The sequence below is a fragment of the Hyla sarda genome, chromosome 2 (genome assembly GCF_029499605.1).
Source record: "Hyla sarda isolate aHylSar1 chromosome 2, aHylSar1.hap1, whole genome shotgun sequence".
Classification (NCBI taxonomy): Eukaryota; Metazoa; Chordata; class Amphibia; order Anura; family Hylidae; genus Hyla; species Hyla sarda.
Window position 1 is genome coordinate 348952705 of NC_079190.1, and position 27338 is coordinate 348980042.

General features: G+C 41.6%; 1 protein-coding gene across 8 annotated transcripts in view; it reads left to right on the forward strand.

Moving 5' to 3' along the window:
• The window catches only part of TSHB (thyroid stimulating hormone subunit beta), a 71519-nt gene that overhangs the window by 21889 nt on the left and 22292 nt on the right, over positions 1 to 27338 (forward strand). For 3 of the 8 annotated variants that reach the window (XM_056558249.1, XM_056558246.1, XM_056558252.1), the window contains one exon: positions 18393 to 18555. In XM_056558249.1, the coding sequence (XP_056414224.1) occupies positions 18394 to 18555 (162 nt within the window). In that variant the 5' untranslated portion in view covers position 18393. Of the gene's footprint in view, positions 1 to 6909; positions 7048 to 9163; positions 9175 to 18391; positions 18556 to 27338 lie in introns of those variants that run through there. The other 5 variants (XM_056558248.1, XM_056558247.1, XM_056558251.1 and 2 more) reach the window with 4 other exon arrangements.

Below are 27338 nucleotides of genomic sequence, written 5' to 3' on the forward strand. Positions count from 1 at the left end.
TTATACGCCGATAAATACGGTATATATATTGTTTATGCTTTATGATTTATTTATTTATCACTTTATATATTTTTTATATATTTATATAAATTTTTTCATCATAAAATCTTTATCATTTTTTCATATTATTCTACGTACACACATATGTATATATATTGTGCATTTCTATTTATTACTTACGTAATATTTTTCATATATTATTTATATACATATATATATTGTTTATTCCCAATTATCTATTCTATATATAATGTCTATATCATGTGACGGGCCTGTCCATTAACCATCATCTTGCATGTATATTACAGCTTTCATTATTGAGTCTAAATTGTGTTAATTACATTGTGATGTACTTACCTGGTGTCCTGATATACGGGGTGCGCATGCGCTAAGGTACAATAAAGTTTCTAACAACATGTGATCACATGACGCCTCACGTGACCGGCCGGTCACGTGGGACGCACTTACTGCCGGGTGCGGCATTATCGCGCATGACAGCCAATATTTAGGAGAGGATATCATGTGACCACTAGGTGGTCACATGATTTGTACTTCTCGTGACGCACGCATAGCGGAAGTGGATGGCGGAGGCGGAAGTCCACACCGGCTCCACTACACACAGCGTGACTGACCCTTGAGGTACTCACCTGACAGGTATTGCTTACCGTATATACTCGAGTATAAGCCGACCCGAATATAAGCCGAGGCCCCTAATTTCACCCCAAAAACCCAGGAAAAGTTATTAACTCGAGTATAAGCCTAGGGTGGGAAATACATCATCCCCCCCCCCACCCCCATGTCATCATCCAGATCCCTGTCATCATCATCCCCCTCTTCATCATCATTACCCTGTCATCACCCCCCCCCCCTTCATCATAATTACCCTGTCATCATCACCCCCCCCTCATCATCATTACCCTGTCATCATCCCCCCTTCATCATCATTACCCTGTCATCATCATTACCCTGTCATTATCATTACCCTGTCATTATCATTACCCTGTCATCATTACCCTGACGACGAAGGCCCGGGCAGTGGTCTACAATCTGCGGACCTCCAGATGTTTCAAAACTACAACTCCCAGGATGCCCGGACAGCCGATGGCTGTCCGGGCTTGCTGGGAGTTGTAGTTTTGAAACATCTGGAGGTCCACAGGTTGAAGACCACTGAGGGCGGAGAGTTCACTCGAGTATAAGCCGAGGGGGCTGTTTCCAGCACGAAAAATCGTGCTGAAAAACTCGGCTTATACTCGAGTATATACGGTAGTTTATTGTGCTGATATATAAGACCCTAAGGGCAGGTGGACTACAACACCCCTGAGGAAGTCACAAACGGTGACGGAACACGTGGGGCTTAGGGGTCCCGTCCCGCCATTTACTATTTCCGCTCCTTTGTTCTGTGGTCGCTATGCACTGGTGATATGAATCTATTATTTTTTTCTTTGCACATTGTGTATTCCATTTCATTTGGTGTTAAGTTAATTTGATTTGGTGAAAAGATTAATGTTGCATGTGTATCATTTTATCAGCTAGCACCACTACTTGAGCCATCATATCTTATCACAGAGGGACGGGACTTTGGTGAGAAGGGGGTTCATGGCCCCTCTCCCATGTTGTAGAGATTGCTCGATTTAGAGCTTTTTAAGTGATTTTAGCCCTTTTTGTCTTTTTTGCAATTTTTATGTGATACCTAATAAAATTTGTTATATATATGAATATTGATCTTGTGGTGTGCACTCTTTACAGTAATCATTTTCCTTGTATAGCAAGTTTTTTGCCTACTGAGCAGTAGCACCCATTGCATGATTAGGTGAGCCCCCCTCTTTTTTACTAATTTCTATTCATCATAATGGCACAGGGAGGTTGATAAATACGGCGCTCGCAGGTAAAAGTTGAGAAGCCACTTCAGAACACCACTTTGTACCACTTTCCGCCTCTCCTCTGCAACTTTTCTTCAACTTTAACCCCTGTTATGCAAAGAAATGTGCAACTTTTTAAAAATGCTCTTTAACCACTTAAGGACTGAGGGTTTTTCTGTTTTTGCACTTTTGTTTTTTCCTCCTCACCTTTTAAAAATCATAACCCTTTCAATTTTGCACCTAAAAATCCATATGATGGCTTATTTTTGTGGCACCAATTCTACTTTGCAGTGACATCAGTCATTTTACCCAAAAATCTACAACGAAACAGAAAAAAAAATCATTGTACGACGAAATTGATGAAAAAACGCCATTTTGTAATTTTGGGGGCTTCCGTTTCTACGCAATGCATTTTTCAGTAAAAATGACACTTGATCTTTATTCTGTAGGTCCATACGGTTAAAATGATACCCTACTTATATAGGTTTGATTTTGTCGTACTTCTGGAAAAAATCATAACTACATGCAGGAAAATTTATACGTTTAAAATTGTCATCTTCTGACCCCTATAACTTTTTTATTTTTCTGCGTATGGGGCGGTATGAGGGCTCATTTTTTAGCGGTACCATTTTTGTACTGATTGGACTTTTTGATCGCTACATTATTTTGGACTTTGGACGCCATTAACCGTGTGGTTTAATTAATGATATATTTTTATAGTTCGGACATTTACGCACGCGGCGATACCACACATGTTTTTATTTATTTTTATTTACATGGTGTTTTTTTTATGGCAAAAGGGGGTGATTTGAACTTTTATTATGGAAAGGGTTAAATCACATTTATTAACTTTTTTTTTACACTTTTTTTTTTTTGCAGTGTTTTAGGTCCCATAGTGACCTATAACACGGCACACACTGATTGCCAGCACTGTTCACTGCAAAGCCATAGCTTTGCATTGATCAGCGTTATCGGCGGTTGATTGCTCAAGCCTGCATCTCAGGCTTGGAGCAATCAATCGCTGAAGGGACACGCCAGAGGCAGGTAAGAGGACCTTCGCTCATGTCCCAGCTGATCGGAACACCGCATTTTCACTGTGGTGGTCTCGATCAGCCCCACTGAGCAGCCGGGCAGCTTTCACTTTAGTTTTAGACGCGGCATTTAACTTTGAAAGCCGCATCTAAAGGGTTAATAGCGTGCGGCACCGCGATCGCTGCCGTGCGCTATTAGCCCTGGGTCCCGGCTTCAGATACATGCTGGGACCGACCCGATATGGCGTGGGGTCTCCGCGTGACCCCGCGTTATATCGAGGGAGCCGGCCAAGGACATAAATATACATCCTTGGTCGTTAAGGGGTTAAAGGCAGTTTTGTAAGCCAGGCCAGGGCTAGTGTAGATTTGTTTTAGAGGGGTTTGTGACTTTTTATGCAAAAGTCACATTTTATAAATCCTTTACTACTGCAAAGTGAAATTCCCAAATCACTCCATGTAGAGCATTTACATAAAATTGCTTATAAAATTGCTGCTATACATGTTATTCCCTATCCAAAGAGGGAGTGGCATCACGATCACGGAAGCCTGGGGCGCCAGCTCAGAGATCACGGGGGAGGGTCCCTGCAGCCAGACCCCTATACATGTTATCCCCTATATTTTGGATAGGGGATAACATGTATTGGGGCGGAGTACCCCTTTAACCTACGGACTTCATTAATCGTCCCACAAATCTATGCTTATGTGCACCTGTAAGAATCAATGCGCCAAAGATGAGAAGAAAAAAAAGCTCTACCTCCAATGATAAATGTCCCTCAAGTGATTTTGGATTTTACAAAAGCAGTTGACACTGTTCCTCATAGATACCTGATAGGTAAATTAAGGTCTTTAGGTTTAGAAAGTTTAATTTATACCAGAATTGAAAACTGGCTAAAGGAACGCACCCAGAGAGTGGTGGTCAATGATTCGTACTCTGAATGATCCCTGGTTATTAGTGGTGTACCCCAAATTCAGTACTTGGCCCACTTTTATAAAAAAAAATGTATTAATGATGTAGAGGATGGCATTAAGGCGGTTATCCAGGAATAGAAAAACAGAGCTAATTTCTTTCAAAAACAGCTCCCCGTCTGTCTCCAAGTTGGGTGTGGTTTTACAACTTAGCTCCATTCATTTCAAAGGAACCAAGCTGCAGAACCACAGCCAACCTGGTGACAGACAGGGAGAGGTTTTTTTTTTAAAGCGAGTAGCTCTGTTTTTCTATTCCTGGATAACCCCTTTAACAACTCTGTTTCTATCTTTGTAGATGACACCAATCTTTATAGCACAGGAAAATATGTATAAGTTACAAGATGACTTGGATAGACTAAGTGTCTGGGCATCCACTTGGCAAATGAGGTTCAATGTGGATAAATGTAAAGTTATGCATCTGGGTACTAATAACCTGCATGTATCGTATGTCTTAGGGGGGATTAAACTGGCAGAGTCACTGGTAGAGAAGGATGCAATGTCAAGCACCTTCATCTAAGGCCACACAACCAGAGATAACCCATACAAAAACCAAATACACGGGTGCACGCTGCGGTTTCACATACAGAAACACAAAAAAAGTTGCAAAAATAAAAATACAGAAACATTAAAAGTTGCAGAAGCACTCTAGACCAAAAATTGGGGCTCTTAGCGCACTTTTTGATCGGATAGGACCCTAACATGCTCACTTTATTAACCTCTGCCGGGCATTAGCCTCTGGCTTGGTGACATGCAGGTTCCACTATCAATTTAAAAACCACCTGTGAAAGGGGAGAGGTGCATGGCTAAGAGAGTGGTTGCCACTTCTTCTTACACAATGTTACAAAAACAAAGATAGCGACACAGAGAAAAAATCCTTCCTATATGTAGGCTCCAATAGTTATAATAAAGGAATATAGTGCAAGGGAAACCAACAATATACTAACACCTAAAGGTGTGTAGACCACACAAAGTATGTGAAACCCTAGAGCAGAGTAAATCCAAGGAGCCTGACTTGAGCTGATATAAAGTGCTGGTGCAGACAGGGAGAAGGTGCTGGGAAATAGCTCAAATACAGGTGCAAACAAAAGCAGTGTTAAACCGATGAATCAAACACCTCCATGTGAGATAATAACATAACAAAACATTATTAGATGAATCAAATACCTCACATGGAGGTGTTTGATTCATCGGTTTAACACTGCTTTTGTTTGCACCTGTATTTGAGCTATTTCCCAGCACCTTCTCCCTGTCTGCACCAGCACTTTATATCAGCTCAAGTCAGGCTCCTTGCTTTATCTTACTTGACCTATTATACTACAGGGTGGGCCATTTATATGAATACACCTTAATAAAATGGGAATGGTTGGTGATATTAACTTGCTGTTTGTGGCACATTAGTATATGTGAGGGGGGAAACTTTTCAAGATGGGTGGTGACCATGGCGGCCATTTTGAAGTCAGACATTTTGAATCCAATTTTGTTTTTTCAATAGGAAGAGGGTCATGTGAGACATCAAACTTATCGGGAATTTCACAAGAAAAACAATGATGTGCTTGGTTTTAACGTAACTTTATTCTTTCATGAGTTATTTACAAGTTTCTGACTACTTATAAAATGTGTTCAATGTGCTGCCCATTGTGTTGGATTGTTAATGCAACCCTCTTCTCCCACTCTTCACACACTGATAGCCACACCGCAGAAGAAATGCTAGCTCAGGCTTCCAGTAACATCTTGTATATTCACAGCATAGACAATTGCCTTCAGATCACCCCAAAGATAAAAGTCTAAGGGGGTCAGATCGGGAGACCTTGGGGGCCATTCAACTGGCCCACGACAACCAATCCACTTTCCAGGAAACTGTTCATCTAGGAATGCTCGGACCTGACACCCATAGCAAGATGGTGCACCACCACATTATGGGTGTCAGGTCCGAGCATTCCTAGATGAACAGTTTCCTGGAAAGTGGATTGGTCATTGTGGGCCAGTTGAATGGCCCCCAAGGTCTCCCCATCTATGCTGTGAAGATACGAGATGTGCAGCACCTGAAACTACGGATACTGGAAGCCTGTGCTAGCATTTCTCCTGCGGTGTTGCTATCAGTGTGTGAAGAGTGGGAGAAGAGGGTTGCATTGACAATCCAACACAATGGGGAGCACAATGAACACATTTTATAAGTGGTCAGAAACTTGTAAATAACTCATGGAAGAATAAAGTTATGTTAAAACCAAGCACATCATTGTTTTTCTTGTGAAATTCCCAATAAGTTTGATGTGTCACATGACCCTCTTCTTATTGAAAAAACAAAAGTTTCATTCAAAATGTCCAACTTCAAAATGGCCGCCATGGTCACCACCCATCTTGAAAAATTTCCCCCCTCACATATACTAATGTGCCACAAATAGGAAGTTAATATCACCAACCATTCCCATTTTATTAAGGTGTATCCATATAAATGGCCCACCCTGTATATTCCTATACCCTCCCTTTTTTACTCATGATTTCTCACCCCAGTACCCCTCATGTTTTTATATAACATTATTTATCTAATGATATTTTTATGTATTTAATCCGTATGCATAGCGATTAATAAATTGAATAAATATATTTTTAACCATATATTGTAGTTGGTTTTACTCTGCTCTAGGGTTTGACATATGTGGTGTGGTCTACACACCTTTAGGTGTTAGTAAAAACAAAGATAGCCAACAAAACAACCAAATACTCTAGACCAAAAATTGAGGCTCTTAGCACACTTCTCGATCAAAACGTTGCGGCATGCACCCATGTATTTGGTTGTTGTGCTGACTATCTCTGTGTTTTTTACTTGGTGTGGGAGTGAGGGGGGACAACCTTTCTTATCCAAAGGCACACAACTATTTGAAAGCTATCTTAAAGAAAAATGCTAATGATTGTTCTTACATTTTAAAAGATAAATGGAAAAATGTAATCTCACTTAGAAAAAGCAATTAGTACTAATTGTAAGTACTTACTTAGATGAATCCTACTTCGTCATTGCCCATATCCAACTCTCTTGTTCTCTTATGAATTTTCAGCAGATAGGTTTCAGATAAGAAAGTAATATTTCTAATGCAGCCTAACAGAGATAACACATGTGTAGCTAGAAGATATAAAAAGCAGCACTACTTTTAAGTGTATAGCATTTCTTCCGCAGTTGGAAAACTAAAGACCAGGTAAGTTCTCTCTTACTTACGTCTGTATTTCAAGGTTGTTGGATATTTCTTTTTATTGTTTTTAGAAGCACTATAACATTAAAAATTATAGGGCTTTTAAAAGGCACTAGTATCCCAATGCAAAAACTAGCCAGGAAGTGCTAGATACTACAAAGACACACGCTTTTGGTATTACTATTATTATTGGTATAAACATTTTGTTTGTTGTTGTTTTTGTAACAGGATATATAATGCATTGATAAAGTAAAGCTTTTTTTTTTATTTTATTTATTTTTTTTAAAAATCTGGCATTCTATGATCTATTTCATAAAATAAAAAGTGTATTCAACATGTAGAGACATGCTCAGTCAGTTTGCTAGTACATTTGAAACCATTTCCTGAACCAATTTTAAAACCTGGTCATTGGCACAATCCTCTGAGTCAAAAGATGTAAGAAACCTGACCATAATGATGGACGGCAGCCAAGAGAACTAAGCTATGCCCTTTCTGCACACTGCTCGGTCTTACACATGGTTTTGCCTAGAACAGAAGAAAAAGAAATAGCTCATATCAGTCGCTAAGTCGACTTGTACAAAAAGGCGATATCATTAACCCTGATGATACAAAGTACAATATTTTCAACAATTCAGCATGATAGATTTCTATATGTATTGATCAATATTGATTAGATGGCAATAAAAAAAAGATAGTTGGAGGTAATGAATAATTATATTAAATAAATATATATAAATTTACTATTATATTTTTCAAGCAAGGATATTTAGGTGTGCAGCAAACTTAACAATTAATGGAAAAACACCACAGTAGTTTTATTTTTGTTAATTTGTTCCATGCATTTAATACACAATGAACTACAGGAGGCAGCAATAACTACACCCAAACTTCCATAAGGCAGCGATTCCGCTTGGCATGTTTTTTTCTTTCTTTTTTTTTCCCCCAAAAAGTGTAATACAGCGTAAAGGAAAATGTCCTAGCTTGATGGGGAGTATTAAAAGAATGATATGCTATTAAGGTGCCCCTATAAAAAAATATAAACTTTTCTCCCAGACTTTCAGTAAATCTGTATACTGCTTGTTCGCCAAGCAAAAGCATACAGCATGTCGCTCTGCTGAACGTTTCTGGCCCTTTGTTCTAATAATAACCATTGGGGTCTCAGCACCTGGACACACATCAGCCAAAACTTATGACCAATCACTAAAAGATGTGAGGAGTTTGCCATAATAATGGGTACACTTTAAGATTGCAGCCTATTTTGGCTTTAAGAATCAATTTTTTTCTCTTAATTTAACTTTAATATATCTTTAATTTTTATTGTTCTGTTGCCAAAGACGTAAAAGAAGTTATTTTACTTTGTTATAGGTTATATTTTCTAATGGTACCAGAAATAGGGAAAAATAATGTTATGTTATAACAATTGTTATTGAATTGAAGTTATCATTATGAAGGATGGGGGGCACGGACAAACAAGCTTAAAGTGCTGAACGTAGCAGGAAAAAGGTATTGTACAGTCAGGCAAGAAGACTGAGAAGGAAATTGAATGAGCAGAGGGAGACAGTATGAAAATAATCAATGGACATTGGAGGCTGCAATATCTACAGGGTATTTTCAGTTTGAATCATGTCCAAACAACAAAAACAAAATCACTATAAACTTAGAGATGTAGCCACATCGAACATTGAATAAATCTAACTATGGTTGGTGACAGGTGTCCTTTCATAAAAAGGGAATACATAGTAACTTTTAAGAAGAACGGTAAAAGAAAGACAGAGTGCTACTGAGTTGTAACGGGTAGACTTATAACCAGGAAAGAAGAGGCAGGCTAGCATCAGCTAGCTGAATTATGGATAAATATAGAGACCGATCAACAAATATTTAATCAGTTCACATCAGGAAGTCTTTATTTTGTCTTGTCCATTCTATACAATTGTTTAGTTTCTTGAAACCATTTAAAGATGGAGATAGGGTGAACATCTGCCACATTCTTTATCAGGTCTTTATCAGAGCCAACTGAGCGCTCACGTGACCAGCACCCATGAATATTCAAATTTACCCAGCAGGCCTACCTCCTGTGTGCAATTCACTGAAGAAAGAAGCAGACCTTCAGAGGGACACTGCACCTGGCTGCAGGTGCGTATCTTAGTTAGAGACTCACATTGGTCTCCTGTTCACCCGCACTATAACCCAGTGTACTGAATGTGGGTGAACAGGATGACCGTTTTCCTTTAAGTCCATGTGGGTGATAAAGGGGGGATTAAAATGGAACAGGGGAGATCAGGCAGGGGGGGGGGATAATGTGGCACAGGGGGTGATAAAGAGGGGATTGGAATGCTACAGGGGGTCAAGGGGAGCTAATGATGTGCCAAGGGGAGGGTCAAAGGGGCGATTAAATGGCACAGGGAAAGATCCAAGGGAAGAATGACGTGGAACAGGCAAGAAAAAGAGGGTTAGTGATAGAGGGGGTCAAGGGGAGAATGATGTGGCACAGGGGGGTAATAGAAGGAATGTAATGATGTGGTACAGGGTGTGATAAAGGGAGGAAAGAATGAAGTGACATGGGGGGATTAAAAAAAGGAATGAAGTGGCACAAGGGGAGGATCAAGGTATGAATGAAATGCCACAGAGAGTGATGAAAGGGCATATAATGGAACAAGGGCTGATGAATGAGGAATGAAATGTCATGGGGGGATGAAGCTGGGTTATAAAATTGCACAGGGGGTAGCATCCACATGACGTGCAACATGATATGTGTAATTGGCGGTACGGCAAGGAGTTGGTCACCAAACTATGCATGTCTAAAAAAAAAAAAAAAGGTGTCACCAACATGAACAGTTTGGAAAGCTCTGCTCTAGATTGAAAGAGGTGAAACCCGGCGTGATAATCCACCAGAACAGAAACTGATATGCTGAAGATTTTATTTCCTCAATTGTCTGTTTTAGGAACCTTTAGGTGAAATTAAAGGCAGATGGAATCATCAGGTGACTTGTTTTATTAGGACAGGTCTGGTCTCTGTAACACATGTTGCAGACATCTTCAGTCCAAGCACTCTATCACAGAAACATAAAGATGGACAGTTCACTATTAACCATTTCTACTTCCACATGCCATGTTTGTTAGTATGCTGTATAAATCCTCCCCCAATACAATGCAAGACTGTTCAGTGCTTATGGCTTAGGGAAACCCTTTTTTTGCTGTCCTACTGTTTCTTTTATGTCTGCCCACATAGCACCTTGCAAAAACCCTGTGCATCAGTAACCCTTCCTCCTTCCACATGCCATCTATGGTACTGTCTTGTGTAAATCATCAGTACAGTGCCAGCCTGTTCAATGCACTTTCACAGCACTATATCATGGCAAAGCAGAGAGGAGTATGTATTGCACTGTGCTGCAATTTGCTAGAGATGTAAGAAAGGATGTCCTGTGTGTGTAGTACTGGAAAACTTTTTTTTTCTTTTAAGATGCTAAGACTTTATTAGATCTACATCATTGAACATATATAAAACATCAGCAACCCTTCCCCACTCACTTAAAAAAGCACAATGCTCACAGGAGGGAAGAATACATATATAAGTAAGGTGGAGTCGCTGGCGATTCTCAGACATCACCGACACGGTCCTTCAGCCCGACACCCTGGGCTGCAAATACTTCAGCGGCAGCTGCCGCCACTTGCTGTGGACTTGCCTTTCTTAGGCTTGCACGCTCCTTCCCCGCCATCTTCGTGCTCTCCCCTCTGATCACTTGAGGTTAAGCTGGTGGAGTCCAGCTGTTTCCTTTATAGCAGGCTCCCCCAAAATTGCCACCAACAGTAAGTGCGTCATCCCTGCAGCCTCTTCAACCATCCCCTGTGCAACAAGGGGGCAGTCCTTTGAGTTCCCCTTTGGCTTTGGCACAGCAACTTGGTTTCCACACCCGGGGTGGACTTTGCTTTGCGCTCTCTGGATTAACTCCTCCTGGGGTGTACTGGAATTTGTGGCGCAGCATGAGCTCGTGGCGCTGCTTGCACATGCAGTCTGGCTTGAAATACACAGTCTATGGTCACACACTGTATTGCCATTAATAAAGTGCTCCTACTCTATTTCCTTAGCGCTGGTCAGCATAAGCAAAGTCCCGTACAGTAATTCTGGCGCACAATCGGTCGCATGCTTTGTGCGGCTTCTAGAATACAGTTCAGACTGGGGGTTTCCTGCCGTGACCCGGCTTCATAGCGGGTTGGTCCCGGCTGCTAATGAAAGCCCGGATCCATGGCTAATAGTGAGCATCACTGATCGCGGTGACGTGCGCTATTAACCCTTTAGATGCGGCAATCAAAGTTGATTGCCTTGTCTGAAGTTAAAAAATATGCTTCCCGGCAGCCCAGTCAGGCTGATTGGGACCACCGAGGTAAAATCGCATTGTCCTGATCAGCTGTATGGACACGAGGAGGGTCCCTACCTGTTTCCTCGTTGTCTGATCGCCAAATGACTGCTCCGTGCCTGAGATCTAGGCAGGAGCAGTCAAGCGGTGATAACACTGATCAATGCTATGCTAGGGCATAGCAGTGATCAGTGTAAGAGATCAGTGTGTGCAATGTTATAGCCCCATATGGGGGCTATAACATTGCAAAAAAAAGAGAAAAAAAAAGTTAATATCCTATGGGGATATTTTCCCATCATGCACAGCTCCTGGGACGTGACATCATCATTGAGCAGTTAGACAGAAAACTTCAGAAGCTAATAACTATTGGAAGGATTAAGATTTTTTAATGGAAGTAATTTACAAATCTGTTTAACTTTCCGGAGCCAGTTGATAGATATAAAAAAAGGTTTTGCCTGGAATACCCCTTTAAGTGATGTTAGTATGAGGCATGCACATACTTATATACACATTAAAGGGGTACTCCACCCCTAGACATCTTATCCCCTATCCAAAGGATAGGGGATAAGATGTCTGATTGTGGAGGTCTCGCCGCTGGGGACGCCCGCAATATAGCATGCAGCACCCACCTGTATCTGCTTCCGGCAGCTCTGGAGGTTCTGGCTCCCGACCACGGGAACGGAAGATTGTGATGTAACGACTCCGCCCCCGTGTGATGTCACGACTCTGCCCCCTCAATGCAAGTCTATGGGAGGGGGCGTGACAGTAATCGTCAGTAATCAGACCCTGAGCGAACGTGCTGATTTTACCGGGGTCCTGAGTGCAAGATCACGGGGGGGGGGGATAAGATGTCTAAGCGCCGGAGCACTCCTTTGATTTACCCACACATGCACACAGTCATGTACACAGTGCCAACAATAGTTCTGATGGGGACCCACTGCTGAGTCTGATGCACACATATGAGAATTACATAATCACACACATGTATACATGCATATCTGCCATGGAAACCACATATGTAATAACCCCCCTACCCACGCCGCTGGGTTTGCTACTGTCAGGCCCAAGGCCTGATTATTAAAATCCTATATGTGTATTATAATTATAACTGTGTGATGTATTATCCAAGCCATGGGTGAGAGGTCATTCAGACTGTGGGTTTGTGTATTGCATTTTATTGGGGGTCTGGCTGTTTGTTTACATCTCCTTTGAAGTCAAAGGCTTTTTTTAAGTCATGCACTCTGGTCCCATCACATAATCAAACAGATAAGGGGCCAGGAAGAGAGAAGACCCCCTGGTGGGATCAGAGGGAAGGGGGGAATGGAGTCTCCTTTCCAAAAAGGCAGATATATAATATTTAACAATGCTAGACTCAGGGTGTTCAATGCTGTGCAACAAGCTGACAAGACCATCCTAAGAACAGCTGGACTCTCACTCTCATGGGCTGATACCATCATGCTGTAAGAACTTCCTCTTTTGTTTTCTAAACTTGTCTTGCTAAACTCTTTTATATATTGTTATACCTGTATGTCATTTGTTCCTGTATTTTTATATATTTAGCACTGTGATACCTTTTATCAGATTAAATGTTTAATTAATCAGCTCTGGTCTTTGATCTCTAAATATATGAGCTCACCTTTCCGAAGGCAGCTCTGGTGGAAACCTGTTTATCTAAGGGTTAATTTGGTGACTTGCTGGGACTAGTAGTGGATACCCAGAGGTCCGGTGGCCTTAACCCTTGCACCATAACACTCTCTCTAATGTCTTGGCTGGACCGATAGGGTGTGTTCGTGACAGCTACATATCCGCTAAGAACCGTTATACAGTGCAACATCTGACTGTTTCTCTCACACTATCATATCATAACACACTATCCAGCACACAGCACTACAGTTGAATGTTTTTCTTCACAGGAGACAGAGTTATATAACTATTAGGGTGCATGCACACTACGTTTCTTAAGATACGGGACCGTATACGGCTGGGGAGAGGGGGGCGGAGAGTCGGGGGCGGGGCAACCGCATGCTGCCGTATGCGGTCCCGTATCTAATGTATTTCAATGAGCGACCGGAGTGAAATGCTGCCTCCGGTTTGCTCCGTTTTGCCCCATATATGGTTTCCCGACCGGACCTAAAAACGCTGTTGACTATGTTTTTAGGTCCGGTCGGGAAACCGTATACGGGCCAAAACGGAGCCAACCGGAGGCAGCGTTTCACTCCGGTCGCTCATTGAAATACATTAGATACGGGACCACATATGGCAGCGTGCAGTTGCCACGCCCAGGACTCTCCGCCCCCCTCTCCCCAGCCGTATACGGTCCCGTATCTTAAGAAACGTAGTGTGCATGCACCCTTATATTGTCCAGTGGTTCTTTTTCTTTACAGGAGCTAATTTGGCACAATTTGGATATATTATTTGCTTAACAGAACGTGCATTGGCTATGTAATTCATGTGTACTTTATGTTACAATTGATTGTGCATCATTTAACATACGTGATTTTATTCCATTTTGTTGTCTTCAAATAATCTATTTTTTAATTAAACTGTTTATTTAATGAGTTTTTCATTTTAACAAAAAGGAAAAAGACAATATAACAAAAGGAAAAGAAAAAAAACAGAGTCATGCTTAATGAGCCTTGAGCATAACAATTATGCAATAAAAAGAACAATAATAATGATCGCATATGTGTTAAAGGGGTATTCCAGGCCAAAACTTTTTTTATATATTTCAACTTGCTCCGGAAAGTTAAACAGATTTGGAAATTACTTCGATTAAAAAAATCTTAATCCTTGCAATAGTTATTAGCTTCTGAAGTTGAGTTGTTTTTTTCTGTCTAACTGCTTTCTGATGACTCACGTCCCGGGACGTGACATCATCATTGAGCAGTTAGACAGAAAACTTCAGAAGCTAATAACTATTGGAAGGATTAAGATTTTTTAATAGAAGTAATTTACAAATCTGTTTAACTTTCCGGAGCCAGTTGATATATAAAAAAAATGTTTTTGCCTGGAATACCCCTTTAAGGAAGAACCTTGCATTAGCAAGAAATGTGGAGGGAGCATAACAGAGAGTAGTAAGACAAGAAGAAAGGGCAAGAGTAAGTAGGGAAGAAGAAGAGGAGGAAGAAAAAGGAAAATATAGAAGATTAAAAAGAAAATAAGGTGAATAGGATCTCGCATGACCATGACGTGTCATCAGTTATACAAAGAATTATCGTATATCTCCCATAGCCTCCACGTTTTCTGAAAGATGTGCATTTTATTATCATGCGTTCCATTCTATATACCTCTTTCATCTTGTCTATCAGGGCTCGGGTCGGCGGAGGTTCAGGGGATTTCCACCAACGGGCTATGAGGAATTTTGATGCCGTCAATATATGTAGGAGTAACTTAGAGGAGACAGAAGGCATACCAGAAATGGGGAGATTCAGGAGATATGCCGCCGGGTGGAGAGGAACATGAATATTCAAGACTCGGAAGATTAGGGATTGTACCTCCAACCAGAAGTGCCTCAGAGCTGAACAGTCCCAAAAGATGTGTTGAAGAGATCCATTTTCAGTTTGACATCTCCAACAAAGAGGGGACACTTGGGGGAAAAGGCGGTGTAACCTCTCTGGGGTTTGGTACCACCTCATTAAGATTTTGTACTGGTTTTCCTGATAGGAGGTACATGAAGGTTATGATCACAATGTAGGGCATTTTGATGCCACATGACCTTGTGATTCTGCTCCATACAGAATTACATTGGTTAAATAGAGTCATAGCTCCTAGTTTAATGCCTGGCATTTTGCAGATGTTCTGATCCTCCTGCTCTGATATTGTCACCTACTCATCATCTGGTTTCCACATTCTTTCTAAAACCACAAATAGTTTTTACAACAACGTTACGGTAAAACTAACATGTCATCTTTATTCTTTGACTCAATACGATAATGATAACCATATTTACATGCCTTTTTTTATTGTACTACTTTTAAAAACAGTCAAACTTGACAAAATAAAAATGTAAAAAATTGTCCTATGCTGACCATGCAGGATCATAAAGACAATTTTTTTAGTACTTTTTTTCATTTTTTTTCATTTAGTTTTATTTTTTTTTCATTTAGTTTTTTTTTTTTGTACATTTTTTCTATGGGAAAAGGTAGGTGATTTATATTTCGTATTAGAGCTGAACAAGATCGATCATTCTGCACACCAAAGGATAGTTAGAGACCTTTGGTGTCCATTTGCATTCATCGGACCCCTGCAATTGCGCTGCAGTGGTCCGATGAGCCCACCCGAAACCCGCCGGCATTGATCATGGCATATATAGGGTCAATGGAAGACATCAGTATGATCACTGATTTTTGCTATCGAGGAAAGTCAGCGGTAAAAATTCTTTACTTTTTTGTAGCAAAAGGATAAAACACAGAATCAAGGAACAGGACATCATAGACGGAACATGGGTAAAAGCACTGAACATCAAGCTTGCATGACACATTTTAGGTCATGTGACCTTTTTTCAAATGCACAATCACTGGTGAGGGAAAGCGATTAATGTGTGGTGGAACACAGGTGAGACAATTAGGAAAAGGAGGGAACAAAATCTCCAGCTCGCCACTGGGTTGCACCTGTAGTCTGAATTAAATCCAACACATAAACCTGCCCGTAATAGTGAATAAACAATTAAAGAGATATGCAGAAAAATACAAAAAAAAAGCTTATGAATGAATAATCTCAGGATATACAGACCTGAAAAACAAGCATAATTCCTATATCACATAAGACATTTAATAATGGAGAATAAGATCGGACCTATAGTTAAGTCCAGAGGCATGGGATGTCCACAGCAGATAAATCCAAAAGACTTCTCTGTTGCGGAGGGCACGTACACAATCACCTCCCCTATGGGGTTGTCGAACTGATTCAATACCATGAAATGAGCAAAGAGAAGCATCACCTTAGTGACAATCTCTGAGTGTTCCTAAACTCTTTTTTTCAAAAATCTTTTAGTGCTATGCACATATTGCACCAAATCCTGTATACCACAAACAATGTTTGACAATTAATAAACAGTTTAATAGGAAAAATCCTGTTGTTGATGCTTCTGGTATCAGCATTTTTAACAGCATGTTTGTAGTGTTGAGCGGCATAGGCCATATTCGAATTCGCGAATATTCGCGAATATATGGACGAATATTCGTCATATATTCGCGAATATTCGCATATTCTCGTTTTATTTTCCCATATGCGAAGAATTCGCGTATGCGAAAATTAACATGTGAAAATTAGCAGATACAAGATTAACATGCGCGAACAATTCGCATATGCGAAAATTAGCATATGCTAATTTTCGCATATGCGAAATTGTGCACGCCAGTCTCACACAGTAGTATTACAGCCTTCTTTACACCACACAAGCTGGAAGCAGAGAGGGGTGATCACTGTGATGTGTACTGTGAAGAAAAAGAAAAAAAAAACGAATATTCGTAATTACGAATATATAGCGCTATATTCGCGAAATTCGCGAATTCGCGAATATGCGATATTCGCGAATAATATTCGAATTGCGAATATTCGCGAGCAACACTACATGTTTGCAGACAACGCAACGGATCTGGCCACATTTAAAGAACCCTTTGAAAGATAGCCATGTGGATTACAAAGTGGAAGGGCACTAGGTTACAGCATATTGGCTAAATTAGGGGCCCATCTACTAGAAAAATTATAAATTTGTGAAAAGCTGGGTCTTGTTGCAGAACAGGTAGGAACTTGGTGAGGATTTGTTTGATCTTATTAAATTCTACACTATAGGTAGTGATAAATTACAGTTTTGGAGGGATGCTGGGAGAGGTTCGGGACGTGACATGTTTGGTGGTGAGGAGATCCTTTTGTGACCTACATGTATGAAGAACTTTATAAAGGGCTCTGTTCAGGGACCAGTTTGGATAGCCACGGTTCCTGAAATGTTCACAAACCACTGTGGACTCATTTAGGAAAGCTGCTTCTGACGAACAGTTTCTATGGGCTTGTGTCAACTCCCCAACCAACACAGCAAGTACCTTATGTTTTGGATGATAGGACTCAGCTCATAATATAGTGTTTCCCGAAGTCAGCTTCCTATAAGTAGATGTGTGCACAGTGCAGTTCCTGGCACATAACCACACATCTAAGAAGGGAGCCTCTGTTTTGTGCCAAGAATGAGTAAAAAAACTAATTGTGGCAGTTATTATTGATGTAATTGACAAAAGACAAAGCTTCTGACTCTGATGACAACCAAATGATGACAATGTAGTCAACATAACGCCCAAACCATGCAATACTGTCAAAAAGTGGGTTAATTTTACAAAAAATTTACTGTAACTCCCACAAATAGACACATAAGTTTGCCACCGAGGGAGAGGACTTAGCCCCCATAGTGGCACCCGTACATTAGACAGAAAATTGGTCTTGGAAGGAAAAAAAAAGTTAAATGACAGTATGTATGATAATGCGTCTAAGGTGAACATCTGCAAGTCCCTGCTATAGGTGGAGAGAGAGAGGCCATGATATCTGAAATAGCACATAAGGACAAGGAATGAGGGAGAGAGGAGTGCCTCAATGTCCTCAATGCCTCAATGTCCAATGTTAGCCATGAATAATACTCATGCCAAACTATTTTGTCCATTATGGACAAAAGGTGTTGCATGCCCTTAATGTGGCTTGGAGAAACAGGCACTAAGGGTTGTGCCAAGGAATTTACCCACTCACATAGATGCTCATTTAATGAGTCGATGCTGCCACTATAGGGCCCATTGGTGGCGGGAATCGACCCTTATGAATTTTAGGTAGCAAGTGGAATATAGGGGTGACAATATAAATCTGTGTCAAAACATGTAAGTTTTTTTTTTCTATTTTACACTGGTTTGAGCTTACAGGAATTTTTCTCAAAGTCCCAGTAACCCATAACTGATTTATGCCTACGTTTATAAACGTGTACAGTATTTTAATACAAAATGTTTTTGGTTTTTTTCATAGGATGGCTGCCATTTTCATGGTATCTTTTCTCTTTTTCATTGCCTTTGGGCATGCTTTCTCTCTGTGTATGCTAACGGAATATATCATGTATGTGGAGAAGGAGGAGTGTGCCTACTGTATTGCTATCAACACCACCATATGCTCTGGATACTGCAAGACAACGGTATGTGTTTAAGGGCTTTCATTATAATCGTATAATATCGAATGCCTGTTGACATAACCTACAAATTATCATATAATGTCAAATATAATGTGTAATGCTTAATGAGACTATAATCTAATATAACCCAAAAAAAAGAAATGACATAAAAAATTAATTCTGAGATCAATTAAAGGGGTTATCCACCATAAGGTGATTTTAGTATGTACCTGGCAGACAGTAATGGATATGCTTAGGAAGGATCTGCACTTGTCTTGGGGATAAATGGCTATGTTGTGAGATTGCCATAGCATTGTAGCTAGCTTTTTGTGAGCTGGTATTTCCTTTTTGAGTTTTCTTCTTTGCCTACAAATCCCATAATTCCATTTTCCTCCCTCCCACACATGTGCCACCCTACCCATTGGAGCATAAATGAGCTGCATCCATTCAAAAGACCTGTGGTTTTCAATCAGGGTGCCTACAGCTGCTGCATTAGTTGCAGTTTGATCTCTCTCCCATCAAGCGATCGCTCCACCTATTGAAGCAGACAGGCTCCCTGTCATCAGCTGACTAGTTAGTCAGGTCTTGGCCGCATTGCAACCTGGGAAAATCTAAGACAACAGTGATTTTGTATGCTGTTAAAAATAAATATTGGGGTGAAAATCACATAAGAATTGTGAGAAACCATCACACACAGGTACAGACACTATATTATGAACTACACTAACTTTACAGCCCCTGTAGCATAGTCAAATAAAGAAAAATTCTGCAATACCCCTTTAACTTTGTTTTAAGCAGGGGCATGCACATTTTTTTTTTTATTTGTAGGGGGTATGGAAATAATAAAATTATTTAAACTATAAAACAAGGGAAATGTTGGTAGCTCTTTTAACTTAAAACCAAGCTCACAACATGAACACAGTACCAGAATAAGCACGTATCACAAATACAGAACAGAGCTGATAAACTAAACACAGACCCAAAACCAGATTCTTTTAACCTAAATTTAGTACATAAAAAGCACCAGAATGAAGCTTATAAAACAAACATCAGAACTAAAAACATTAATGCAGTTTATGACATAAATACAAGGCCAGAACTAAGTTTATAACCTAAATAAAGTACCAGAACAAGTTTATGACATAAATACAGCAAAAAAAAAACTGATTCTATCAATTGGAAAAAAAACACACACCACATAAAGCCTTTTACTAAAAAAAACACTTCCTAGGTTTTACAATATTCTATCGTTATACTATATGGAACTCAGAAATGCTTTTCTAGATCAAAGGGTATAATTTCCCAACACACCCCAGACAATTCAAAGTCTTATATAAAGTAGAGCAGAAGCTGTTGTAACTGCAGAGGAAAGAACAACTCCATATTACAGGGGTATTCCAGGATTTCTGGTTCTTAGAAACAGGGGCAGCAAAGTTAGTCTCAAATATTTCACTTGCCTGTGTTTGGTGGCTGGTATCAAATTTATTTGTCTTTCTTTTACCCATCGGAAGTTCATTTTCTACATCCTACAATATGAGTGTAGTTTCCGACATTTCCCAGCTTGCTGTACGGCATAAGACAATACATCACAAGTCAGGAGCTGAATGGGGGGCTTGGCTGGTTTGTCTGTTGTGTGTGAAGCCAGCCCCCTGATGACCTTACCGGTGCACAAGTGCGTGCATCTGTCATCACACAGATCCACAGCCTGTGTGTCAGGTGATGTCAGGCAAGTCATTTGATCAAAGGGAGCATGGCTGTGCTGCAATGGGTGCAATGACCGCTGTGTGAGAAAAAATACGTCCCCTCCCACCTTAAAACAAATGATATTAGGGATTGTAGTTTGAGGGAGGCCAAAGAAGCAGGCAGTAGCCAGTTTCCAAAAACAAGCCAACAGCATGATGAAAGACACAGGACATGGTCATTTACCATTAACACAAGCATAGATCCTTGGCAAGCATGTCCATTAACCCCTTCCCGACCTATGACATACCTGTACGTCATGGGTGGCAAGGTGTTCCCGACCCATGACATACAGGTACGTCATGAACATTTTTGCCGCTACTTGCGGCATCCCGCAGCGCAAGGAAAGATGGTGGCTATCACTGATAGCCAGCCATCTTACCATGCGACCACGGGAGGTTTCATGTGCTCTTCCAGATGTTGCAAAACTACAAATCTCAGCATGCTCAGTCTGTCCAGGCATGCTGGGAGTTGTAGTTCTCTAACATCTGGAAGAGCACAGATTGGAGACCATTATACAGTGGTCTCCAAACTGTGGACCTCCAGATGTTGCAAAACTACAACTCCCAGCATGCCCAGACTGCCCAAGCATGCTGGAAGTTGTAGTTCGGCAACATCTGATCCTTCAGTCTGGGCATGCTGGGAGTTGTAATTTTGCAACAACTGGAGGCACACTAGTTGGGAAACATTGTCCGTTTCCTACCTCAGTGCCTCCAGCTGTTGCAATTGTTGCAAAACTATAACTCCCAGCATGCACTGACAGACCATGCATGCTGGGAGTTGTAGTTTTGCAACAGCTGGAGGCACACTGGTTTGGAAACACTAAGTTTGGTTGCAAAACACTTGAAAGTTTATTACTTAACTTAGTGTTTACAAACCAGTGTTCCTCCAGCTGTTGCAAAACTACAACTCCCAGCATGCACGGACAGCCAAAGGGCATGTTTGGAGTTTGCAACAGCTGGATGTTTGCCCCCTCCCCCCAATGTGAATGTACAGGGTACACTCACATGGGCGAAGGTTTACAGTGAGTGCTGCAAGTTTGAGATGGCGCAAATTTTGCGCTGCAGCTCAAACTTCCAGCGGCAAACTTGCTGTGAACCTCTGCCCATGTGACTGTACCCTAAAAACACTACACTACACTGACACTAACCTAAAATAAAAAGTAAAAAACACTACATATACACATACCCCTACACAGCCCCCCTCCCCCCAAAAAATGAAAAACGTCTGGTACGCTACTGTTTCAAAAACGGAGCCTCCAGCTGTTGCAAAATAATAACTCCCAGTATTGCCGGACAGCCATTGACTGTCCAGGCATTCTGGGAGTTTTGCAACAGCTGGAGGCACCCTGTTTGGGAATCATTGGCATAGAAAACCCCTATGTCCACCCCTATGCAAATCCCTAATTCAGGCCTCAAATGCGCATGGTGCTCTCACTTTGGAGCCCTGTCGTATTTCAGGGCAACAGTTTTGGGACACATATGGGGTATCGCCGTACTCGGGAGAAATTACCTTACAAATTTTGGGGGGCTTTTTCTTCTTTAACCCCTTATGAAAAGGTGAAGTTGGGGTCTACACCAGCATGTTAGTGTAAAAAAATAAATTTTTTGCACTGACATGCTGATGTTGCCCTATACTTTTCATTTTCACAAGAGGTAAAAGGGAAAAAAGACCCTCTAAATTTGTAATGCAATTTCTCCCGAGTACGGAGATACCCCATATGTGGGCGCAAAGTGCTCTGGGGGCGTACAACAAGGCCCAGAAGGGAGAGTGCACCATGTACATTTGAGGTGATTAGTACTGAAAGGATTAAGATTTTTTTAATAGAAGTAATTTCCAAGTCTGTTTAACTTTCTTACACCAGTTGATGTCACAAGGGGGCGGAGGCGTGACGTCACACGCCGCCGGCCTTGTGGTCGTCGGTAATCAGACCCGGAGCAAACACGCTCCAGGGACTGATTACAAACGGGGTGCCGCGTGCAAGATCCCGGGGGTCCCCAGTGGCGGGACTCCCGCAATCAGGCATCTTATCCCCTATCCTTTGGATAGGGGATAAGATGTGTAAGCACTGGAGAACCCCTTTAATGCCTATAGATGCAATATCCTAAAAGCTTCTATAGAAGCTTCTTTAAGCTAGTTCTGAGAATATTGGGACTGATTGTGTTACCTGCAGAAGTGGTGCCATTGCCAATGAGGCAAATAAATAAAAAAAATCCCTTAAAGGTCCCAGGGCAAATTAATAATGCTATTGCCAAAGGGGCATCTCAGACCTCAACAGGGAGAAGCATTAGTGGATTAAGTCTTCTTCAAGGCTCCACTAGAAGAATCCACAGAAGAGAAGCAATACGATCTAGCGTCACTGTATATAACTTCAGACTTTTATTAATCCATTTAAAATTCCATTGTATAGGATAACACACACCACCTAACTGTGATCACACCACTGAAACCGGACACATGCGCACCCTTGATCACGATGCACCTGTGCGCTCACACTCCTTCTTAACCCCTTAAGGACCAGGCCATTTTACACCTTAAGGACCAGAGCGTTTTTTGCAATTCTGACCACTGTCACTTTAAACATTAATAACTCTGGAATGGTTTTAGTTATCATTCTGATTCTGAGATTGTTTTTTCGTGACATATTCTACTTTAACTTAGTGGTAAAATTTTATGGTAACTTGCATCCTTTCTTGGTGAAAAATCACCAAATTTGATGAAAAAAATGAAAATTTTGTATTTTTCTAACTTTGAAGCTCTCTGCTTGTAAGGAAAATGGATATTCAAAATAAAACATTTTTGGGTTCACATATACAATATGTCTACTTTATGTTTGCATCATAAAATGTATGAGTTTTTACTTTTGGAAGACACCAGAGGGCTTCAAAGTTCAGCAGCAATTTGGAAATTTTTCACAAAATTTTCAAACTCGCTATTTTTCATGGACCAGTTCAGGTTTGAAGTGGATTTGAAGGGTCTCATTATAAAAACTACACCCCCCCAAAGTATTCAAAATGACATTCAATAAGTGTATTAACCCTTTAGGTGTTTCACAGGAATAGCAGCAAAGTGAAGGAGAAAATTCACAATCTTCATTTTTTACACTCGCATGTTCTTGTAGACCCAATTTTAGAATTTTTGCAATTGGTAGAAAGGAGAAAATTTTTACTTGTATTTGAAACCCAATTTCTCTCGAGTAAGCATATACCTCATATGTCTATGTTAATTGTTCGGCGGGCGCAGTAGAGGGCTCAGAAGGGAAGGAGCGACAAATGGTTTTTGGGGGGCATGTCACCTTTAGGAAGCCCCTATGGTGCCAGAACAGCAAAAAAAAACCACATGGCATACCATTTTGGAAACTAGACCCCTCGGGGAACGTAACAAGGGGTAAAGTGAACCTTAATACCCCACAGGTGATTCACGACTTTTGCAAGTGAAATTTAACATTTTTAAAAAGGATAATAGCAGAAAATACCACCCAAAATTTGAAGCCCAATTTCTTCCGATTCAGAAAACACCCTATATGGGGGTAAAAAGTGCTCTGCTGACGCACTACAGGTCTCAGAAGAGAAGGAGTCACATTTGGCTTTTTGAAAGCAAATTTTTCTCTGGGGGCATGCCGCATTTAGGAAGCCCCTATGGTGCCAGAACAGCAAAAAAAAAACACATGGCATACCATTTTGGAAACTAGACCCCTCGGGGAACATAACAAGGGGTAAAGTGAATCTTAATACCCTACAGGTGTTTCACGACTTTTGCATATGTAAAAAAAAACATTTTTTTTACCTAAAATGCTTGGTTTCCCAAAATTTTAACATTTTTTAAAAGGGTAATAGCAGAAAATACTCCCCCAAAATTTGAAGCCCAATTTCTCCTGATTCAGAAAACACCGTATATGGGGGTGAGAAGTGCTCTGCTGGCGCACCACAGGTCTCAGAAGAGGAGGAGTCACATTTGGCTTTTTGAAAGCAAATTTTGCTCTGGGGGCATGCCGCATTTAGGAAGCCCCTATGGTGCCAGGACAGCAAAAAAAAAAAAAACACATGGCATACCATTTTGGAAACTAGATCCCTCGGGGAACGTAACAAGGGGTAATGTGAACCTTAATACCCCACAGGTGATTCACAACTTTTGCATATGTAAAAAAAAAAAAAAAAAAAAAATTTTTTACCTAAAATGCTTGGTTTCCCAAAAATTTTACATTTTTAAAAAGGGTAATAGCAGAAAATACCCACCAAAATTTGTAACACAATTTCTCCCGAGTACGGCGATACCCCATACGTGACCCTAAACTGTTGCCTTGAAATACGACAGGGCTCCAAAGTGAGAGAGCCATGCGCATTTGAGGCCTAAATTAGGGACTTGCATAGGGGTGGACATAGGGGTATTCTACGCCAGTGATTCCCAAATAGGGTGCCTCCAGCTGTTGTAAAAGTCCCAGCATGCCTGGACAGTCAGTGGCTGTCTGGTAATACTGGGAGTAGTTGTTTTGCAACAGCTGGAGGCTCCGTTTTGGAAACAGTGGCGTACCAGACGTTTTTCATTTTTATTGGGGAGGGGGGCTGTGTGGGGGTATGTGTATGTGTAGTGTTTTTTACTTTTTATTTTGTGTTAGTGTAGTGTTTTTAGGGTACAGTCGCAGGGGCGGGTGGTTCACAGTAGTTTCTCGCTGGCAGTTTGAGCTGCGGCAGAAAATTTGCCGCAGCTCAAACTTGCAGCCGGATACTTACTGTAATCCTCCGCCCATGTGAGTGTACCCTGTACGTTCACATTGGGGAGGGGGGAACATCCAGCTGTTGCAAAACTACAACTCCCAGCATGTAGGGTCTATAAGTGCATGCTGGGAGTTGTAGTTTTGCAACAGTTGGAGGCTCGTTTTGGAAACAGTGGCGTACCAGACGTTTTTCATTTTTATTGGGGAGGTGGGCTGTGTAGGGGAATGTGTATATGTAGTGTTTTTTACTTTTTATTTTATGGTAGTGTAGTGTTTTTAGGGTAGAGTCGCACAGGCGGGGGGTTCACAGTAGTTTCTCGCTGGCAGTTTGAGCTGCAGCAGAAAATTTGCCGCAGCTCAAACTTGCAGCCGGGTACTTACTGTAATCCTCCGCCCATGTGAGTGTACCCTGTACGTTCACATTGGGGGGGGGGAGAAACATCCAGCTGTTGCAAAACTACAACTCCCAGCATGTACGGTCTATCAGTGCATGCTGGGAGTTGTAGTTTTGCAACAGCTGGAGGCACACTGGTTGTGAAACACCGAGTTTGGTAACAAACTCAGTGTTTTGCAACAAGTGTGCCTTCAGCTGTTGCAAAAGCTACAACCCCCAGCATGTACAGACAGCGGAAGGGCATGCTGGGTGTTGTAGTTATGCAACAGCGGGAGGCATACTACTTTGGCTGGGGATGCTGGGGATTGTAGTTATGCAACAGCTGGAGACACATTGGTTTGCTACTTAACTCAGTGTGCCTTCAGCTGTTGCAAAACTACAACTCTCAGCAGTCACCGACAGCCAACGGGCATGCTGGGAGTTGTAGTTATGCAACCACCAGATGCACCACTACAACTCCCAGCATGCACTTTAGCTGATTGTGCAAGCTGGGAGTTGTAGTTATACAACAGCTGAAGGTACACTTTTCCATAGAAAGAATGTGCCTCCAGCTGTTGCAAAACCATAAGTCCCAGCATGCCCATAAGGGCATGCTGGGAGTTGTGGTGGTCTGCCTCCTCCTGTTGTATAACTACAGTTCCCAGCATGCCTTTTTTGCATGCTGGGAGCTGTTGCTAAGCAACAGCAGGAGGCTGTCACTCACCTCCTGCTGCTGCTGATCGACGCCGCGCAGGTCAGTCCCGCCGCCGTCGTCGCTCCTGGGGCCCCGATCCCAACATTAACGCCGGGGATCGGGGTCCCCAGCACCCGGGGTGCACGTCCCGCACTCGCTCACGTCCTCCGGAAGAGGGGCGGAGCGGGTGCGGGAGTGACACCCGCAGCAGGCGCCCTGATTGGTCGGCCGGGAATCCGGGCGACGAATCAGTGCGATCGTGAGGTGGCACCAGTGCCACCTCGCCCCTGCTGGCTATGGCTGTTCGGGGCCGTCCCTAATGGCCCCGATCAGCCAGTAATTCCGGGTCACCAGGTCACTAGAGACCCGATTGACTCGGAATCGCCGCAGATTGCTGGACTGATATTTCAGCAGGCATCGGGCACCGGCTCCCCTCCGGCTAGCGGCGGGGGGCCGGGAATGGACAGGACGTACTCCTACGTCCTCGGTCCTTAAGGACTCGGAAACGGGGGCGTAGGAGTACGTCCATTGTCCTTAAGGGGTTAAGTATACACCCAAGTAGGAGGAGCCATGGCATAAATTTAAAAACTCCTTATAAAATCTTGTATATCAACAGGTAAACCCATTTAAATTTAAAAGTTAGATTGCATGATATTTCTGCTTCCGACATTACATTTCACTAATAAGGATATGAACATCAATTCCATTATGTTCTAACTTTCCACTGTGCCAGCATGAACATAAACATCAATGGCATTATATTTGCCTAGTTAGATCCAGCTGTACACAGTGCAAAGCTCCTTTTATATATATATGCGTATCAAACATTTTAGAATCTTTGGAAATTAGAAAATGATGCTTCCTACCAGAGGGGGAGACACCCAGCGCAAACTCCTTGATCATGAGGCATATTGGCAATTTACATTAAATACAAGAGCTCCCCATGGCTTAAATAAGACAATGGTGTTTACACTTTTGCATATATACAAGGAGTTTTGCACTGGAATTGATGTTCATATCTTTATTAGCAAAATGTCAGAACCAGAAATATCATGCAATCTAACTTATAAATTCATATGGGTTTACCTGTTGGTATACAAGATTTTATAAGGTGTTTTTTAATTTATGTCATGGGTCCTCCTACTTGGGTGTATACTTAAGCGCACAGGTGCATCGGTGATCACCTGTGCGCTGGATCATATTGCTTTTCTTCTCTGGATTACGTGCATCACCAGGCCGGGTGAGGATCCATGCGATGCAAGGAGAAGGAGAGCTGTACAATTTGG